Raw genomic sequence first — 18,462 nt, 5'->3', positions numbered from 1 at the left:
CAATTAAATTAATTATTTTTTTTATTTTGATCGATAATTGAATCTTATAAATAAAAATTTAAATCAATCCAATCTCATGAACTCATCTATTTATATATCCTTCACATATAAAGCACTATTATTTAGTCCTTAACATATTCAGTGATCGATATTCTTCCCTTTTCAATACACATACTTACATGGGGTCACATTTGTTGATAAAAAAAACTTAAATGAGTCAAATAAACAACATTTCACAATATCATCGCAGTCTAGTCGATCGGTACAAAATACCACAAAGAAATTAAAGAAAAAGAAAGAAAGCCAGATATTGAGAATGGTAAAGGCGCAGATTAATTTGAAGAGAATATTGCCAAGGAAGTGATACCAGGAACAATATAATGCACAATATTGCTATGGTCGTTCGCAACCATGCACAAAATCACACTCCCAAACGTACTGCACCTAAAAAAAAAACAGAGACAAAAATGTTAGCACAAGAACTCCAGATATAAAACCAAGAATTAATTAGGTAATTAATATTTCAGGAGAAGAATATTCCTTTCACTCGAAAATTAACATATATATTCCCATCGCTTAGCATTTTTCATACATTTTGTTATATGATGCTGAATGCATATAATTGATTAATGACAATATAGTATAAAAATTGAAGCTGGAAAGAGCACCTCTTCATAATCAATCTTCAAAGACATACCATCCTGAAACACTCACTGCAACACATAACACATGTAATTTTTAACAACATTTTTTTACTAATATATTTTTATAATATTTTATCAAATATTATATATAATCTATGCTATTAAAGGTTTTTAGTAATATAGATTATACCTAATATTTGATAAAATATTATAAAAATATATTAATAATATTTATTTATATTTGACAATATTTTTTTAAATATTATTAAAAAACTTTAATAATATTTTTACTAAATGTTAAATAAAAAAATATTATTAAAGTTCGCACGTGTAGCAATGACCAACAATGTTACAGTTGTTCTGATTTTCCTGAGTATGATGACAAGCCACTAGTAACTGGGGTGTGCCCTACGAACAAAGCAACATGGCCCATAAGCTTGTCCTTCCTTGAAAACGTAGTGCCACACGAGCACAGCCACTTGGGGTCCCCACAGTGCTTCTCGTGTGTCCTCAAATCAGAAATCACCGAGAAATGTTTCTGGTTGCACCTATTGCACACGTACATCTTCGGGCAGTGGCTCCTCTTGTAATGGTTCTTGGCACAAATCATTGACTTCAAGGGTTGAAACTTGGCATGCCTTTGGTTCCACCTACACCCTTGTTGAGGGCACGAGTATCTCTTTGTGGCACCACTTCCTTCTTCTGCACCTAATAACAACAAATTACTGTTCTCCTTGTTGTTTTTCATTGGGTTGCACAAGGCTGAACTTGTTTTGTACTCTTCCCCATGAGCTCTCATGTGCATCCTCAAATTGGCGTCACGCTTAAACCCTTTCCCACACACTTGGCAAAAATATGAGTACTTTGCCAACAAATCCGCAGCATCCAATTCAATTATGTCACTCATCTCCCCCATGATGTTGCTAATAATGTTGGCTGCTTCATCATCTTTAGGGTTACAATAATTACCACTATTTCTATTATTATTGTAGCTTTCAGCAAACCAATCCAATGCCTCTCCCTCAATACTAGATGATAATAAGAAACTTTGCCCTCTATTTATATCTGAGACTATGTTAATGTTGTTACTAGCCACACCCCTATTGTTGTGTACAAAGTTTGATTCATGATGTGGTGGTAATAATCTACCATGATCAATTTGTTGCTGCTGCAATTCATTAGTAGTATTAGTACCTGAAGAGGAACTAGGAATCATTTGTTGGCAGGTGAATCTCATTGAAGTGGCTGCCATTATGATTTCTTGGATTGCGTTGTTGATTGTGGAGATTGCCGTTGGAGTTGACTCGGGTAGGTTTTGTTGAGGGGAGACAAGAACATCAACTAGGTTTTGGAGTTGACCTAGCTTGTCCTTGAGAAGTAAGAGGTGGAAGAGGAGAGAGTTTGAAGAGTGTGAAGCTGAGGAAGAGCTTGCTTCAAGAGAAGGTGAAACCAAATATTCATTCACTGCCACAGGAAACATGTGCAGTTCTTGAAAATCATTTGTGGAGCTAGATATTGTGGCCTCATTAATTGGCATCATTGTTGAAATTGAAAATCCTCCTCCAATACTAAACTTGTAAGCTATGTATCTAAGTTTTCTGTGTGAAGATTGGCTTTGACTTGGATCATAGATGTATAGATATATGGAAGGTGAATGTGGAGAGGGACGTTCTTTATATTAAGTGGCAGAAGCAGCCACATTATAACTTTGGATTTTTCTATGTTATGACTTATGGATGGCAATAGATTAATCTTTGCATATACTGAGTTTACCACTTTATAAAATCCTAGCTTTTTAATAAATTTTATTAATGCAATATATTCTTATTATAAAATTGATGAAATTCTAAAATGTAAATGGTAAGATCTTGATATATTTGATATATATGGTCAAGTTTTATTTTTTGCCCCTACATAAAATGATCCATTTCCCTTATGGATAGGTTTAGGAGTTTAAAAAGGTAAATGATGAATGTAAACTCCAATTTAGTGTGGATTGCAAGAAGAGAGATAGAAAGAAAAAAAATATAAAACATAAAACAAAAGATGTGATAAGTGTATGAATATTATTATCTTAAATAAAATAAAACCTGATTTGAACTAGAGAAATAATAATATTTGTATATAATTATCTTTATTTTGTATTTTTTTTCTATATATGCATATTTTAAAAATATATTTCAAAATTAAAGAGCACAATTTTTTGTTATCTCTTTTAATGTTAAAAAAAACACTTTCTTAATTATCTTTAACTTAATTTAAGTATTTTTTTAAGATCAAGACTAGACACCATTTATGACATTTTTAAAATAAATTTTACATCTTAAGTATTGTAAAAGATGATTTTTAAATAATTTTAATAAATTTTAAATTTAAAAAGGTTTCATTTAAAATTGTTTTTAAATCTAGACAACAAGTCAACTGGGAAGGTATAACCTAGAAAGTAGAAACTCGTCCCCACTTAAGACCTCCCTCGTATGAACCCAATATCACACATAGCAAATGAGAGAGATAATCCAGTTTCAGTTACAACTTTCATTGGACTGCGCTCATCATTATATTTTTTGCACGTTAATTATTATATTAAATCCTTCTGTGGACCTTTACTATTTTTTGGTTTTATATATATATATATATATTGTCTTGTCTAGACTTAATTTTCAGGCTGTGTTGTCATGTATGCCCAAGGTTTGAACTTTGAAGGGTTCGCATGGACAATCTTTGTTCGTGCATGTGACAGCGTCAATGCGTTTTGTTAATTTGATTTGAATTTATGAAGAATAAGTTTATTAAATCTTCTTTTATTATTTCTCTTATTAGTTAAGTATAAATATTAAATATGTGTATATATATATATATATATATATATATATATATATATATATATTAAATCTATTTAGATTTTATTTAACAGTACATTCTTTTGTGTAAATTATTAAAATATTTATAAGAAGATTGAGATTATAAAATTGCTCATCTATAATCTATTAAATTAAACATCTAGGGTGGCATATATATGCATGACATCACTTGACAGGAACACAATGACCAACAACCTATACTCATGCAGCCTTGGCTTTTTGCTTGGAAATGGGAGTGTGATTCTTTTAATTTCCGAAATCCTGACATTGCACTAATATATACTAAGTCAATTTTTTATTTTGTTAGGATAATGGCCTTATGAAGCACCTCAGTAAGAGCGTGATTGGACGAGGAAAGAGAATGGTGATCCTTGTTGCAAAACACGCACTAATCAAAATGTTATACTTCTTTAAGTAATTATTCTAATAGTCGGTTTTAATCAAATTTTAAACTGACTTGTATTAGTGTAATGTCAGTATTTAACCTAACTACTCATTAATAATATAAGTAAAATCCTTTTTCTATGCATTAAAATAATAGATAACTTGAAAATTAAAGATTATCCCTTGCGAAGGATAAATATGACTATGGAACGAGTTGATGACAAGTTTAACTTATTTCACTTCAGAAAAGCAAAGCAAGCCAAGTTCACACTTGAGTTTTGAGTTTAAAAGAGATGGTTTCAAAAATTTTAAACTCAACCTCATCCCTATATATTCAGTTATATCAGTTTTGGGAAACCGGTGCATTACGTCTTATTTTTAACCATTTTAATTTGTTTATACATTTTTAGATAAATTATGAATTAAGTTATTAAATATATTTTATTCCAGATAATATATAAAAATAAAAAAAAGAATAATGAACTTACAAATAATTTTTTCAAAATCAAATTACATTTTTAGTAAAACCTATAATTTTGAGTTTGTTATTTAATTATTATTATTATTATATGAATTAGTTACCAATTTAAAGAATTAATTTATATTTTTAATAATTATAAAATAAAAAGAATTCTAACTCTAATTATTTCACTGTAAGTATCCGTTTGATTCTCAAAATTCCAAGGGATAGGACATGACAAAAATAATTGTGCTTGTGTTTGATTTCCAAAATGGATGTGGTACAAAACAAAAAGAAGAAACAAGAACAAAACAAAAATTTTAAATTTTGTTACTCACTGTATCATGAGTACCTTTTTGTTCTAAGTACAAAATACTCGAAAGATATCCATACCCTCTCTTATTTTTCGCCCATATTTTCTCTCCCCCTCATGTATCGTCCAATATCTCTCTCTTACACAACTGTATCAAAACCATGCTTTTGCTTTTCTACTCGTTTTTCTCTATGATTTGAAAAATTGGAAGAGCTGCATGTTTTCCACCGTCAACCTCTCTCTATGCCAATAAAGTGAAGCAATAGAAGGATTCAAATTAAATATTCAATTGAATGGGGTATTGGAGTTTTTTCAATTGCAAATAAGTGATACTGGTACCAATTCTTCAATTGGAATTGAAATCCTCTCACGTTAATTTCTTATATCTCTTTCCTATTCATGGTAATTGAATTTCTTGAATTCAAATTAACCCGAACATTAAATTAGTGAATCCAAATGCTAATGATATATATTATTTTACAATATATAATAATAATGTTAAAATAAAATTATATTTAATTAAATAATTAATATTAAAATAGATATTTTAGTAAATTTTATATTATTTTATTTGTGATTTCCATTATTTATCAAACAATGCACAACATAAAAAAGTGTTCTATAATTCAAGGGTTTGTCCTGTAATGTTCTTCTTGTACTGTAACATGTATAACTTCTCTTTGTAATAACAGTAATTATCTATTATATTAACAATAAAAAAATAATTAAAAAAGAAAAAAAATCTCTTTCACAAGAATTTTTACATAGTAGATGTCACAGATGATGAATTTTTTTTTAAATTGTGTCATTCTATTTCCCTTTTTTTCACTTGTCTATAATAATTTATTGATGAATCATGAATCTCTAATTTTCAATTGTATCCTTTAAGTAATATTTTTTCTTATCTTCTTTTTTTTTTCTCAAAAATGGAAATTTGTGGAAGTACTTTATAAACATAACATATTTCATTTAGCTTCTATATGCTTACCACAACTAGTTATTTCAATTTTTTACTATCTGTTTTAATTATAACTTCATCTCTATTTATTGGTGTGAGTAAAATACGGCTTATTTGATTTGTAATTTTGAAAGGAATAGTAAATTTTGGAATAAGACTTTCTATAGTTTCTTACTATGTCAATTTACAATTCTTGGTCATTGAGATTCATGATCAATACACATTAATGGTTAAGGAAAGATATAGCTTTCTTTTTACCTTTCAAACAAATAAAAATGATTGAAAATTTTCTATTTGGAATGTGTTAGGTTTAATTTCCATTACTTTGGCTGGATTATTTGTACCTGTGTATTTACAATACCTACAAAGTGATTAGTTGAATTTTTGATTAATTAATGTCTCTTTTTTTGTGGATTTCCTATTTATTTTGTTTTAATCCTAATCTACAAGGATTAAATTCAGACTTTTTAATGTTCAATTATTTCATTGTAATTATCATTTGAACAATACAAGAATCATGTTGTGTAGGATTTGAATCATCACACTATGTAGGATTTAAACCTACAACATTGGAGACCCACATTCTATTGAATTGAAAGTGGACCTACTTTGCTATCAGGAAGGATATGAAATAGATAGTTGAGCTTGTCTTTGCTTAGAAACTCTATGCCCCCTATATATATATATATAGTAAGGCATGCTCTCAAAACTAGATTCACTCGTTCTTGACCTTGGCCATTAACCATCTTAGACTCCAAGTTCGCTCCCTTTCCAAAAAAAAAAAAACAATACACCTATGATTACACTAAGATTTATTGGTTTTGTTGCTAAAATATAGGTATTAAATCCAAAACTTTCAATGACCAGATCAAAATACTAGTTTTATTGTTCATATGTTATGATTTGAATATATCACACCAATTTGTTATGTATGAATGATGAGATTCTATTGGTATAGAGTTACTCTTTTTTTTTTCTCTGACAAATGGTCAGAACTTCATTTGAAACCTTTTCCAAATATGATTTCTATATTATATATTGTTGTGCCTAAGGGTATATATGTTGGTTGAAATAGATTTTTCTTTTTTTATCAATCAAAATCTCTTCCCAAACAACCACTCAGTCATCTCTCTAAAAGCTAATTTATATTTTCTTTATTCCACTAAATAGAACATAAACATATAAATTGATATCCTTTATATTATCTATCCAAGGTAAAGATATCCCACGTGAATCTGTTTGTTGAGTTCTTTATCTGGTATGTATATTGGTGAATAATCTAGCATGACTTTTGTGAGGTAAAAAAAGTACCCATTTTTAAGCTGTTTATGGCCAAAATCCCGAGAGTTCTCTGGACCTAGCTCCACTTCCAGCTACTCACAACTTTAGTGGAGATGCTGGAGAAGAAAATTAAGAAGTTGCATGAGCGCAACACACCCTAAGTGTGTGTGAAAGACAAGGGCGGGGTAGGTCATATACATGTGTAATGGATTCAATGACTTTGGATTTGTTGATTTTGGTGACCTTCACTTATTTTGAACTAATAGATTAATCTAATGGTTCAATTTTTTTACTTGTTATAAAGGTATTTTAATTTAATTATTAATTTAAAATTTTGTATTATTTTAACTTTAAAATCATAAAAATATTACTAAACGTAAGGATTAACTTATACAAAATATTATTGGGAAAAAAATTTACTATTCATAGTTATCCTACTATCTCAAGCGAGATTTGTCTCTCATAAAAGATATCAATGGTTAATTTGTATAAGAAAATCCGTCAAACAATTTGTAATAATTCTTAATCTGTTAAAAATTCTATCACTAATAAATTTTCGAAATTTCTGACAATTTTATACTGTGATTTCCTCCCTCTCCTTACAACAAATTAAATGACAATTTGGACAATATTTGAGATTCCTGATTAAAGTGAAATAACTTTGTATCAGTCCATCTACATGCTCAATAATATTTTTTATAGTTTTATAATAAAAAATAAATTATTAACTACATTAAAAATATCTTTTATAACAAGTGAGAAAATTCAGACTATTAGATGATTTTAATGGTCCAAAATAAGAAAAAGTCCCAAGAGTTACCAAATCTAAAGTCACCGAATCCAAATCCATGTATATGATCCCGACTTAAGTTAAACTGAGGTTTATTTATTAAAATCAAGTCAAGGTCGCTTAAATATTACGAGTTTAGATTTACTTATCATACTACATGTCATCTCTAAAAAATATAATAATTAGTAAATAAATCGATAATGATATTCCAATCATTTAAAACAATGTTTCAAGAATCGAGAGTGAGAGTAATTATCCAACCGATGGAGACATTGAGTTAATGAATCACCGATCGAATTGAAGTTTCATTGGTCAAATTGGTTTGAGTGAGTGTATTTTTAAAAAATAACTAAGCAACTAACCTAATTTAATCATTCAATATCCTAAATTTAAAATAATTGTCATTATAAAATACTTAATATCCTAAATAATAACCAATGTTCATATCAATACAAGTCCATAAATAAGTTTCAAACACAAACAAATATCCAATATCTTAAAAATAATCAAAAGTTCACAAAAAATAGCATAAAAATAATTCATAATTTTTTATTTTTTTAAAAGAACACTATTTGGTTCAACCAAAGATCCACCATGTTTTAACCAAAAACTCGTTCAGTTCAACCAAAGATCTATTCCAATTCAACTTAGACACATTTGTTCTGATCCATTTCTTATCCGCTTAGCAAACTGAACTGGTATGGTTCCAATCAAACCAGTCAGACCAATCAATTCGATTCAATTCTTAAAACACTAATTTTTTTTAAAAGAAGGTATAATGATAAACAAAAATCAAATTAATTGTTGATCCGATCGTGACAATGAGTTAATGTTTGTTTGGTGGAAGTAGTAAATAAATAGTTGAATCATATGAATCAATATAAATAACATAAAATATAAGTATATTAAGTATGTTATAAATTTAATAATTAATGATGAGAATTTGGTGGTAAGTTGATTCACTAATTAAATTTGAGGTCTTGGTTTAAATTTTGAGTGTATAATTTTTTTTTATAAAATAATTAAGTTTACCTTTTACATTATTTATTTATTGATCATTCTAAAATCTAAAAAGTTCTCATTTAATAATTTACTGCGTGTAACACCGGAAAGAGATAAGAAACACAGAACGTTGTGCTTGTTCGCAAAACCATCAATGGCGTCAGCATTATCTTCTCTCTCTTCCACGTCTTCTTCACTGTTGCAGCACAGTTTCACCGGTAACTCGAAGGCTCCTATTACTCAATTCCCCAACAAAAGTGCGCGCTTTTCGGTCTTCGCTCAAAAGAAGGCAAAGAAACTTCGGAAGGTTGCATCAACATTCTATCCTCTAACGCCATAAATCAAACATTTTCCGTGTTTTTCATCATTACTTGGATGTAAATTTTGAATTTTGTAGCTTCACAGCAAGTGGGTACACTTGGTTTTTTCTATGGTGTAATGTATTTGCACTTTGCAGCATGTATGTGTGTATATATTCACTTGGTTTAACTATCTGTGAAATCAGATAATTTTGAAGGAAGATGTGACTGATGTAGGAAAGCAAGGGCAACTTCTTGATGTGAGGGCTGGCTTTTTCAGAAATTACCTGCTTCCCATGGGAAAGGCACAACTTGTTACTCCCCAGCTACTCAAGTAATGTATAATTAAACCATCTAGGTTTTATATAACTTTAATTTTTATATAAATACTTTTTACATTTCAATATTTTTGGACCAGTGTTTGGAATTTGCATTTACATGACCCTGTTAGTGGTAGAAATAATGGTTTTGAAACCCGAGTAGGTTGCTTGGATAAGTTACTGTGAGGGCTTATATGTCATTGTAGTGACATGGAAAGTAAACTTTGTCTCTGTGAAGAGCTCGTTTGAACATATGATTTATATGTGTGTATAATCTGAGGAAACTTTTAAGACCTTGTGGATTTGATTGGAGATGAACAGAAAGATGGCTTAGAGTTATTCATTAAGAATAAATAGGAAGTTATTTTTATTCCATCCATGGGCTTTGATGTTTTGGGTTGGACAGGGTTTTTGTGTTTTCTGTTAAGTGTGGTGGTTCCTGTTGTATGAGTTCAATAATAAATGCTCATGGATTACCAAAAGAAAAATTTGTTGTTCTCTTTCACATGAGATTGCTTTTGTGCGTTTTTGATGATGAAATAATAAAAGTTCCATATTCGTGAGTGTGACAAATCTTTCTTTTAGTAATTCCTGCGTTTCTTTGTTTCAGACTCTTTCTGTCTGTTTCTATTAGAGAGATGATAGTTGGAAATTCAGGACTAGCTATTTCTATGTGCAGTGAGTGACATATAAAACTTGTTGTTTGCCACAGTTTTGGACTGAGTTTCCCTTGCATTGTCTTTTGAACTCTTCATTTTAACCTTCTCTCCCCAGGGAAATGAAGATAGAAGAGGAAAGAATTGAGGCTGAGAAAAGACGGGTAATTTTTCCTTTCCCCCCAATCCCTACTTGGGTAAAATTTGTCCTCTGGTAATGTGCAGATAAGGTTGTCATCAGTGAATAGGATTAGGAATGAATGCTATGCTGCTAAGCTCCATGTGTAAGCCTTACATCAAATTCTGTAAGCTTGTAACAATGAGTTCAATATTGGAGAATGTAAATTCCTTTCAATGGTTATCCCCTTAGTAAATTTGCATTTAGTAAATTGCTTTCTTTTTCATATTGGGTTATCTGCCTAAATTTAGGTCTACTTTCATACTATCTTCTGAATCTATTAAAGTATTTTTCCTTCTACACAATTTTTGTAGTCATATCATGGTAACTAGGTTTACGTTTCTGTAGGTAAAAGAAGAGGCACAACAACTTGCTCTAATTTTTGAAACTGTTGGGGCTTTCAAGGTGAAGCGTAAAGGTGGTAAAGGAAAACAAATTTTTGGAAGGTAAGATTGTCTTGCACAATTATTAAAAGTCAATTTATGTCCTTGTATGGATTTTGTGTCTAATGTTTGCTTGATTTTTAGTGTAACTGCTCAAGATCTTGTTGACATAATCAAGGCACAACTTCAAAGGTACAATCTTTTCTATGTACAGAAATCTTTTACTATCCTGTACAATTACAGTTTATGCCTTTTCTCTAATGTGGCTAAAATATGTTGAGTTTCTACAGTTTGTGACAAATTTCAGTTAGATGTTTATCATTTCAACTGGCTAAATGCAGTATGCTTAATGCGGATGATTATTTTTTATTCTATTCTACAGCCTTTTAAGATTTTTGAAGGTTAATATTGAGATATTGTCTTGGATTGAGTATTTGATATGATTTATTTATGGAATATGAACCAAATTGCCAAAATATTAATGCACTCATCCAATATCAGATGCTAAATTTAGTGAAATTCCTATTATTTTGGAGCATAATATGCTCTACATGATACGTTGGTATCCTCTCTGTCATTATTGAAAATGCATTTCAGTACTGTCTATGATGTTACTTTTTCTTTTCCCTTTCAAATTGCTAGCACAAAATACAACATAATTGAACTTCATACATGTAAGTGATCCTTGCATAATTCTATGGATTCCTTTGGATGCATTTCAATTTATACAATTTTCTGAAATTTTAGAAGAAATTTGGAAAGCTTTTTAGCTAATTTCCAAACTGGCTGGACTCTTCAATTCGTAAGCTACTTGATTGCCTTTTAGGTGATATCACTTGAGCACATCTGATTTATCATGAACTTATACGTGGTTCAATGTTCACATGTGAAATGATCATCCTAGTTCTCCGAACCTGTTGTCGGAGCCCTTATAAGTACATTCCACAAACCAAAATGAGGGAAATGAATTGTTTTTCCCATATTTATTTCATATCTGTGATTTGAAGTCTGATTGATTAATTGCTCTATGATATATTGTCCATTTTCTGTGATTCATTTCTAGGGAGGTGGACAAGAGAATTGTTGATCTTCCAGAGATCAGGGAAACAGGAGAATATATTGCAGAGTTAAAGCTTCACCCAGAAGTTACAGCTAGAGTGAGGGTGAATGTTTTTGCTAACTAAGCATTATTATGTTCTAAAGTTCCTATATTAAATGGACAGTTTGGAGCTAGCAACTTGCATTGGTTCAAGATGCATAACATCTTATGATAAATCTTCAGACTTCAAGCTTCAAGCAGTCTGTATCCTGTAGTCTTGTAATCATACCCCAGGCTCGGATGAGGAAGGATTCCTAATGGGAACTGTTGCTTATTTGAACATTTTTGTTTTGTTCATACCCAATTCTTGAATATCTATTCAATTTTTAGGACAATGTTTGTAATGTACTATGTTGGTGGTAAAAGATTTTTTTTCTTTTCTTTTGTCCTTCATTGGCCTGGTGAGTAGAAAAACGGAATATAAAATTAACCTATGGTTTTCCTGCATCTTGATAAAATGATTAGATTTACATAAAATTGTGAAGGCCTTTGATAGACTCAACATTTTTGCCCGTTGTTGGAGAATGGAGATTAACAAACATGCTGAAGATTGACATTGAGTGAATGACTGGTTAAACTATGCATTACCACAGCGATTGTCTATGTTGTTATGCTCATCCGAAAAAGAAATTTCTCTTTGAAATTGCATCGTTTTCCTTTCAATCCGGGTGATTTGGAGCAAGGAACAGGGACACCATTTAGTTGGTCATTTTATTAAGCAACCAATTCATTTGATTAGAAAAATAAGAACGCTGATTACTGAGGTAAATTCCTATTTTTGTTGGAGAACAGTATCGATGTAGCATTGAACTAAAGCGCCAAATATGTGTATAGCAATGAAAACAAAACAAAGTAAAGAAAGCATTTACAAAATATGTATAGAAATGAAACAAAAAATAATAAAAAAACAGATATGTTGCTGCCCAGGATCGAACTGGGGACCTTCAGTGTGTAAGACTGACGTGATAACCACTACACCACAGCAACTTCGTTGAAGGTAAACATTTTTTTTTAGTTTTTAAACTTAAATAAAAAAATTCATTGTTTCGAGGTCTTAGGATCCCTAATGAGACCATGAAATATTTTTATAAGTTTTGATTTTTGTACTAACTTAGGAACTAATTCTCATTCTAGTTTGAAACTAATCACACTTAAAACTCATTTTCCTACAAACTCAACATATATTATCATAAATATTTGATAAAGGTTGTTGTGTTGAATTTAAACATTAATTTTCAAAACGAATAACTTATATATCCTTCAAGAATGACAACAAGTATATTTAAGATCCATATTTTTAACACTTGCTAGCAATTTTTTATGTATGTCCTTATTCATTATTTAATCAGCACTTGACATGTTTTTCTTTGATTTTTACCGCCACAAATATCTCAATGCGTACATTCTTTCTTCTTCAAATCTTATCCAAATTTTGCCCAACTCTAAGAAAACTACTTTATGTTGTTGGTATATCCATAATTTTGTCAGCAATGTCAAAAACTACGTACTCAACAGTCATCTCACTTCTGGTAACTACCTTATAAAAGCTAACCAAACCCCAAACCAAGGAAGTGGATCTTTAGTATCACATATTCCACAAAGAAACACCACCAACTTAATGAAAAAGAATGGAAATTAGATTCACATTTATTGTTCCGTCATGGCATACCAAACACCGATTGGCATCTTAATGAATGGTTTTGGTTGTGATATTTGGAAACTATAAAACCTTATTGATGGTCAAGACTGAACACCAATAGGGGATTTGATTAAGCAAGTGAATTGAAGCAATTGATTGGTCTAGTGGAAACTAATTTAACGCTAGCAACGACACATAGAATTTAAGGCCGGCCAAATGTCTACTTTTTCTGGTTATGGGGTTACAAGTAGGGACAACAAGGCCACATAGTAAACCAACTCATGCATTTGAGGCATTTGTCTCTATCACCAAAACGTGAACAATGCTATCGCAACACGTACACATCTTGTCCAAGAGAAAATGATATCAACTTCACATAAATAACACAATGCATAATTGAGTCTCTAGTTCAGTTAATTTCCTTCACAACTGGATCTGTTAATTCCATCACAGCCATCCAGCTGCACGTGTAGTTTGGAAAGCATGCAGGCCAAGTCATTTAGATAAAAAATATTCTTAAATCTTACCAATATACTGTACATCAAATTCTACAATAAAAAGTTATTTAAGTTTAATTAGAGTTTTGAATTCAAGTCTCAAATATATATACAAGTATATCTACCGGCAAAGAACTTTACTACTGAGGCACTCATAAAATCTCATCCGACTCAAATAAGATTGTGTTTCATAATAAATATCAGATATATATTATAATCTTCTTTTGTATTAATTATTTTTTATTATCAAAATATCTTTATTTTTTTTACAATAAATGTTATAAGTTAAAAAGATAAACACATTCTCTCTTCTAAGGATTGAAGTAAAAAACTAACACATGTTAATCAATTAGGTAAAAATAATTAAATAAAAAAAGAGAGATGATATAAGGAGTTCTAATCATTTTAACGGTAATTTTAAAAGAATAATATAAATTGCTAATATTATTAAACATGTGATTTTTAATCATATATTTATATCTAACATTTGATAAAAATGTCATCAAATATAAATAAATATTATTAATATGTTTTTATGACATTTTATTAAGTTTAATAGTGTAACAAATAAAGTTACTAATTAAATTAATTATCTTTTTTAAAGAAAAAAAGAATATAAATTAGTTAATATATATATACATATATATACACACACGGGAGAAAAGTAGTACATGGTGTCTATTAAAAGAGAGTAAGTAGCAATGTACACACTCTACAAAATTAATAAAACTAATAATCCTCATTCTTTTTCATCAAAAGGACACTGACATCTCAGCAGATACCATGGCCTTGTCTCGTCGTGCCTGGTATTTGAGTATGGCCTATTAGAGTTTAGGAAATTATCTCTTATATACAGAAGAAAAATCGTAGTTTTCTTCATTGAGAAAAAAGGGGGAAAACGGTGGGTCCTATTAATTAAGATAAGGTTCATGCGATTACCGCTAAGATAACATGAATTGTTGAAATGAAGATTACTATTATAAGTTGCGTGGCCAGAAATTAAAACTGGCCTTTTAGACTGCAATCAAAGTAATGCTTTGTGATATTTGAGAATAATTAATATGATAAATAAAGTACAATTTATATAAAGGAGAATACAAATATAAAATGGCAGGTTACAGGACATAAAGGGAACCTCCCCAACTACATGTGCTAATGTCAATGGGTGATATCTTCTCTCATATTTCTTATGCATTCGAACACCTCACGCAATATACGTGTCCACATGCTTCGCTTACCAGAATTCACAAAAACGTGCACATAACTAACTTTAGATAAGTGGCCACTGCATGTGACTTTAAAGTCTTCCATCTCTCTCCCTCTCTCTGCTTAATTTAAGTTTTATCTCTCGCTCACTCATTAATATATATATATATATATATATATATATATGCCCCTCTCTTTCAAACTATAATACAAATTAGACAAATACCAATCAATATGCTTATTAAGAATTAAAAATATTATCAATAAATATACTAACATGATATAATTATAGATAACTTGTCCTTTAAATATGTGATCATAATTTTAATCTATCACTTATGCGTATGGTAAAACATTTCATTTCTTGGGGAGGTCAATCCCTTGAATAAATCTTAGTATTTGAAAAATTAATCATTTACTCTTGACTTTCAATCCAGAGAATCATTTAATTCATAAAAGAAAAAATATATTATCAATATAATTTTTTTAATAAAATGTTTTATTATTCTTGTTTTTTTTTTCGCTATACTACTGTAGGCAGTCAAAAAGATCATTTATTTATTCTTTAACCAATGTCTTAAATACATTATACAATTTAATAGTAGAACTATTTATGTATTTCATTTCTCATTAATTATTATTTTCTGTGGAAGAAAGAAAATGAAATTGATGCTACTGATACTGTCCTCTTCTCATCTTTCGTTATGTGAACTACATAAATAAGGGTCATGAAGTTTATAGCTACAAAAAAGAGTAGATAAACAGTACTAAACGAGTGGGTGATGGGTCCATCTCTAAGCAGTGGACCATTCGTATAAGTCCAAATCAAATACGCTTGTGGCTTGAAAGTTAATACTGTAGTATATATCTTTCTTGAGAGCATCAACTTTGTATTGGCTGGAACTAGTTCCCATCAGATAATCCCAAAGCTAACTATTGATTAATCATTATATACGCATACGCAAATAAAAAAAAAGGTGTAATAATTTATTAAATTAAATTTGATTCAGTTTATAGTAGTATATCAATATATTGAGTTTAGTGACATGCAAAAGTAAGAGCAAGTTAGTTTGTTAATTAGGTGAAACTAATTAGTTCAAAAGCTAAAACTAATGAGAATAAGGTGGTGTGAAGTAGGAAACATATATAGTAAGATATATATACTTGGCTTATTCATTAATGTATTTTTTTTAAAAAATAATAATAGTAATTAAGAGACAGAGAGGCAGCCTTATAAATTGAAAGATACATGGTAATGGGTATGCATATGGCAGTGGCATATTTATCGAAGCCAGTTTTGTCAAATCCTTTATTCTCGTCATTAATGAAAGGAGTGGGAATGTGGTAGCAGTGTGAGTGAGAAAGAGATTTTTAGCTTTATTATAATAAAATCGAAAGCACACAAAGGGAACCTAATCCACGACTTATGGTTGTGGTCGTGGTGCTGCCAAACCCAAACCCTAGCTAGCCATGCCATATTGCCATTGCACTCTCTCTCTCTCTCTCTCTCTCTCAGCACATCACTCTCGGTTCTCCTCTTAGAACAAAAAACTAGAACTCCACACTCCACAGTGTGCACACATAGACCCAAAAAAGAAAACGAATAAAAATAAATCAAAAAGGAAAAAAGAAAAACGAAAGATGCCCTATGAACTATCACTCACTTTTCGTGAATGAAAGGCAACCATGAACACTAACCACTTACTTACTCAAAGTATTCCAACTGGAACAAGTAGATCGATCACATATATCATCAAAATGGCAATTATTAATAACCCGAAGGAATAGTCAATAATCCAAAGAATCAATAATTACGAATAATTGTAAATTAAAAATAACGCTAATAATTCACATTGATGAGATATCAAAATAATAATAATAATTCTTTGAAATTAATTCCAATTCCCACCCTGGCTTAATAATGACAATCCACCAAAGCCGGAGTACCAACCAGCACCTGACTTGTTGCTGTAAATTGGAATTTAGCCTCTCGGAGATCATCCTCCGGTGCCGGGAGGTTAAGATCCAATTGCAAAATATTCCTCGGTGGAACCGCGGTAATGGTGGTGGTGATGACAGTGTTACATCTTGTTGTGTCAACAACATTGTTGGCGTTTGTGGATGCCCTATGCCTCCTCATGTGTCCACCCAATGCTTGTCCTGATGTGAATTCAGAGCCACAAATGGAACACTCGTGAATCTTACCCTTGTTGTTGTTTCCATTATTACCCAATTGAAGGGAAATTGGAGGACCACTTTTAACGCTACCCTCCTCAAACCGATCATAATTGGTAACAATCATGTGTTGCAATTGAGACGGTGTTGGCGGTGGTAGCGGTGACGGTGGCAGTGGTTGTTTTTTCTCTTCAGCCGCGAGTTTGGGCTTCTTGTGACTCGCCCTATGTCCACCCAGTGCTTGAAACGAAGGGAAGGTTCGGTTACACGTTTTGCACTCATAAATATAGAAACCAACTTTGGTATTATTATTAGCAGCAGTTGTTGTTGCGGCGGTGGTAGTGTTAACGTTGCTGCTGTTACCCTTTTCTTCTGTCTTGATGGCACCATCATCACAATTCTCAAGACCATGATCTTCAACTTGTTGCTTGTCGTGACGAGGATGATGACGAGATTCCCCTCCTTGGGCCAAGAGAATCAAACAATTCGCCATGTCCTCCTCTTCGCTCTCGTAGGTTGTGGTGGACGAGGCACCCGAATTAGCACTCGAAGTGCTCGAGGTGACGGTGGTGGTGGTGGTGGTGATGGCAGCAACGATGACACCGCAAGGGGACAAAAGCCTCATCCTCTTAGTGCGTTTGCCCTTGGCTATGCTGTTGTGGGTAGAATTATTAGAATCCAACCCTTCCATCTCTATATCTCACACAAACAAAGGTTGAGCACGAAACGATTTTATATGTGAATTAAAACAATGCTAGTTAAGGTAATTGAGAGAAATAGAGATGCTCATATACGTAACTATGATGAAGTGAATTGAAGTAGTTAAATATATATATATATATATATATATATATACATGTGTATGTCTATGTGTAATTTGGTAGTGAATGGCAACAAAGGACTTCGAAGCCGTCTTATAACATGCCCAAGTGGTTCTGCCACCCAAAATCTTCCTTGCGTTTCCAACCTTCGAAGTGTTACTAACAAGAAAACTAACTTCTTTCGCTTTCTCACGCGCCTCATTAAGCACTTCTCTCTACGCTTCCATCATGGCCACACTTTTTGCTCTCTTTCTGTTTTACTTCTACTACTACTCCTACACTACTTTTTTATATTTTATTTTATAATAATAATAATATTGTTGCTCAGGGTGTTACTTTTATGAATGAATATTTTATTATCCCATGGTATTGCGTATGCCCATGTTGGGTTGGATGTTGTTCTATATACTTCTATTATTCTTCCATGATTAACATGGTTTTTATTTCGTAATTAATAATTTGTTGAGTTTAATTAGTATGAGTGTAGTTAACATAT

The 18,462-nt window shown here is 31.1% G+C and overlaps 3 protein-coding genes, 1 long non-coding RNA gene and 1 other non-coding gene across 5 annotated transcripts; 1 reads left to right on the top strand and 4 right to left on the bottom strand.

The window, feature by feature from the left end:
- Positions 1–213: 213 nt before the first annotated feature.
- On the bottom strand, positions 214–782 carry LOC114378494. Its single transcript, XR_003659343.1, has 2 exons — positions 669–782; positions 214–444 (listed from the first exon to the last, which is right to left on the bottom strand). It is a non-coding gene; the product is annotated as an uncharacterized LOC114378494 (long non-coding RNA).
- Positions 783–970: 188 nt separating this feature from the next.
- Positions 971–2,302, bottom strand: LOC114377972 (protein SENSITIVE TO PROTON RHIZOTOXICITY 2-like). Its single transcript, XM_028336463.1, has one exon. It carries the CDS (start codon positions 2,182–2,184, stop codon positions 994–996), a length of 1,191 nt encoding a protein of 396 aa, XP_028192264.1. The 5' UTR covers positions 2,185–2,302; the 3' UTR covers positions 971–993.
- A 6,484-nt stretch (positions 2,303–8,786) lies between these two features.
- Positions 8,787–12,021, top strand: LOC114378076 (50S ribosomal protein L9, chloroplastic-like). Its single transcript, XM_028336592.1, has 6 exons — positions 8,787–9,000; positions 9,199–9,326; positions 10,087–10,132; positions 10,495–10,592; positions 10,674–10,721; positions 11,593–12,021. Exons 1-6 carry the CDS (start codon positions 8,848–8,850, stop codon positions 11,711–11,713), a joined length of 594 nt encoding a protein of 197 aa, XP_028192393.1. The 5' UTR covers positions 8,787–8,847; the 3' UTR covers positions 11,714–12,021.
- Positions 12,022–12,542: 521 nt separating this feature from the next.
- TRNAV-UAC lies at positions 12,543–12,615 on the bottom strand. The gene has a single exon. It is a non-coding gene; the product is annotated as a tRNA-Val (tRNA).
- A 4,101-nt stretch (positions 12,616–16,716) lies between these two features.
- LOC114378368 (zinc finger protein ZAT5-like) lies at positions 16,717–18,029 on the bottom strand. Its single transcript, XM_028336951.1, has one exon. The coding sequence runs from the start codon at positions 17,834–17,836 to the stop codon at positions 16,886–16,888; it is 951 nt and encodes a 316-aa protein (XP_028192752.1). The 5' UTR covers positions 17,837–18,029; the 3' UTR covers positions 16,717–16,885.
- Between the last annotated feature and the right edge of the window lie 433 nt (positions 18,030–18,462).

The sequence above is a fragment of the Glycine soja genome, chromosome 12 (genome assembly GCF_004193775.1).
Source record: "Glycine soja cultivar W05 chromosome 12, ASM419377v2, whole genome shotgun sequence".
Taxonomy (NCBI): Eukaryota; Viridiplantae; Streptophyta; class Magnoliopsida; order Fabales; family Fabaceae; genus Glycine; species Glycine soja.
The sequence above is the reverse complement of the archived record's forward strand: the minus strand, read 5'-3'. Positions and strand labels throughout refer to the sequence as shown.

Excerpts from the sequence above, each read along its gene's own strand:
- LOC114377972 (XM_028336463.1), bottom strand. The coding sequence starts at position 2,184 with ATGATGCCAATTAATGAGGCCACAATATCTAGCTCCACAAATGATTTT.
- LOC114378076 (XM_028336592.1), top strand. The coding sequence starts at position 8,848 with ATGGCGTCAGCATTATCTTCTCTCTCTTCCACGTCTTCTTCACTGTTG. Across the intron at positions 10,593-10,673 it reads GGAAAACAAATTTTTGGAAG|TGTAACTGCTCAAGATCTTG; the intron begins GTAAGATTGTCT and ends CTTGATTTTTAG. Across the intron at positions 10,722-11,592 it reads ATCAAGGCACAACTTCAAAG|GGAGGTGGACAAGAGAATTG; the intron begins GTACAATCTTTT and ends ATTCATTTCTAG.
- LOC114378368 (XM_028336951.1), bottom strand. The coding sequence starts at position 17,836 with ATGGAAGGGTTGGATTCTAATAATTCTACCCACAACAGCATAGCCAAG.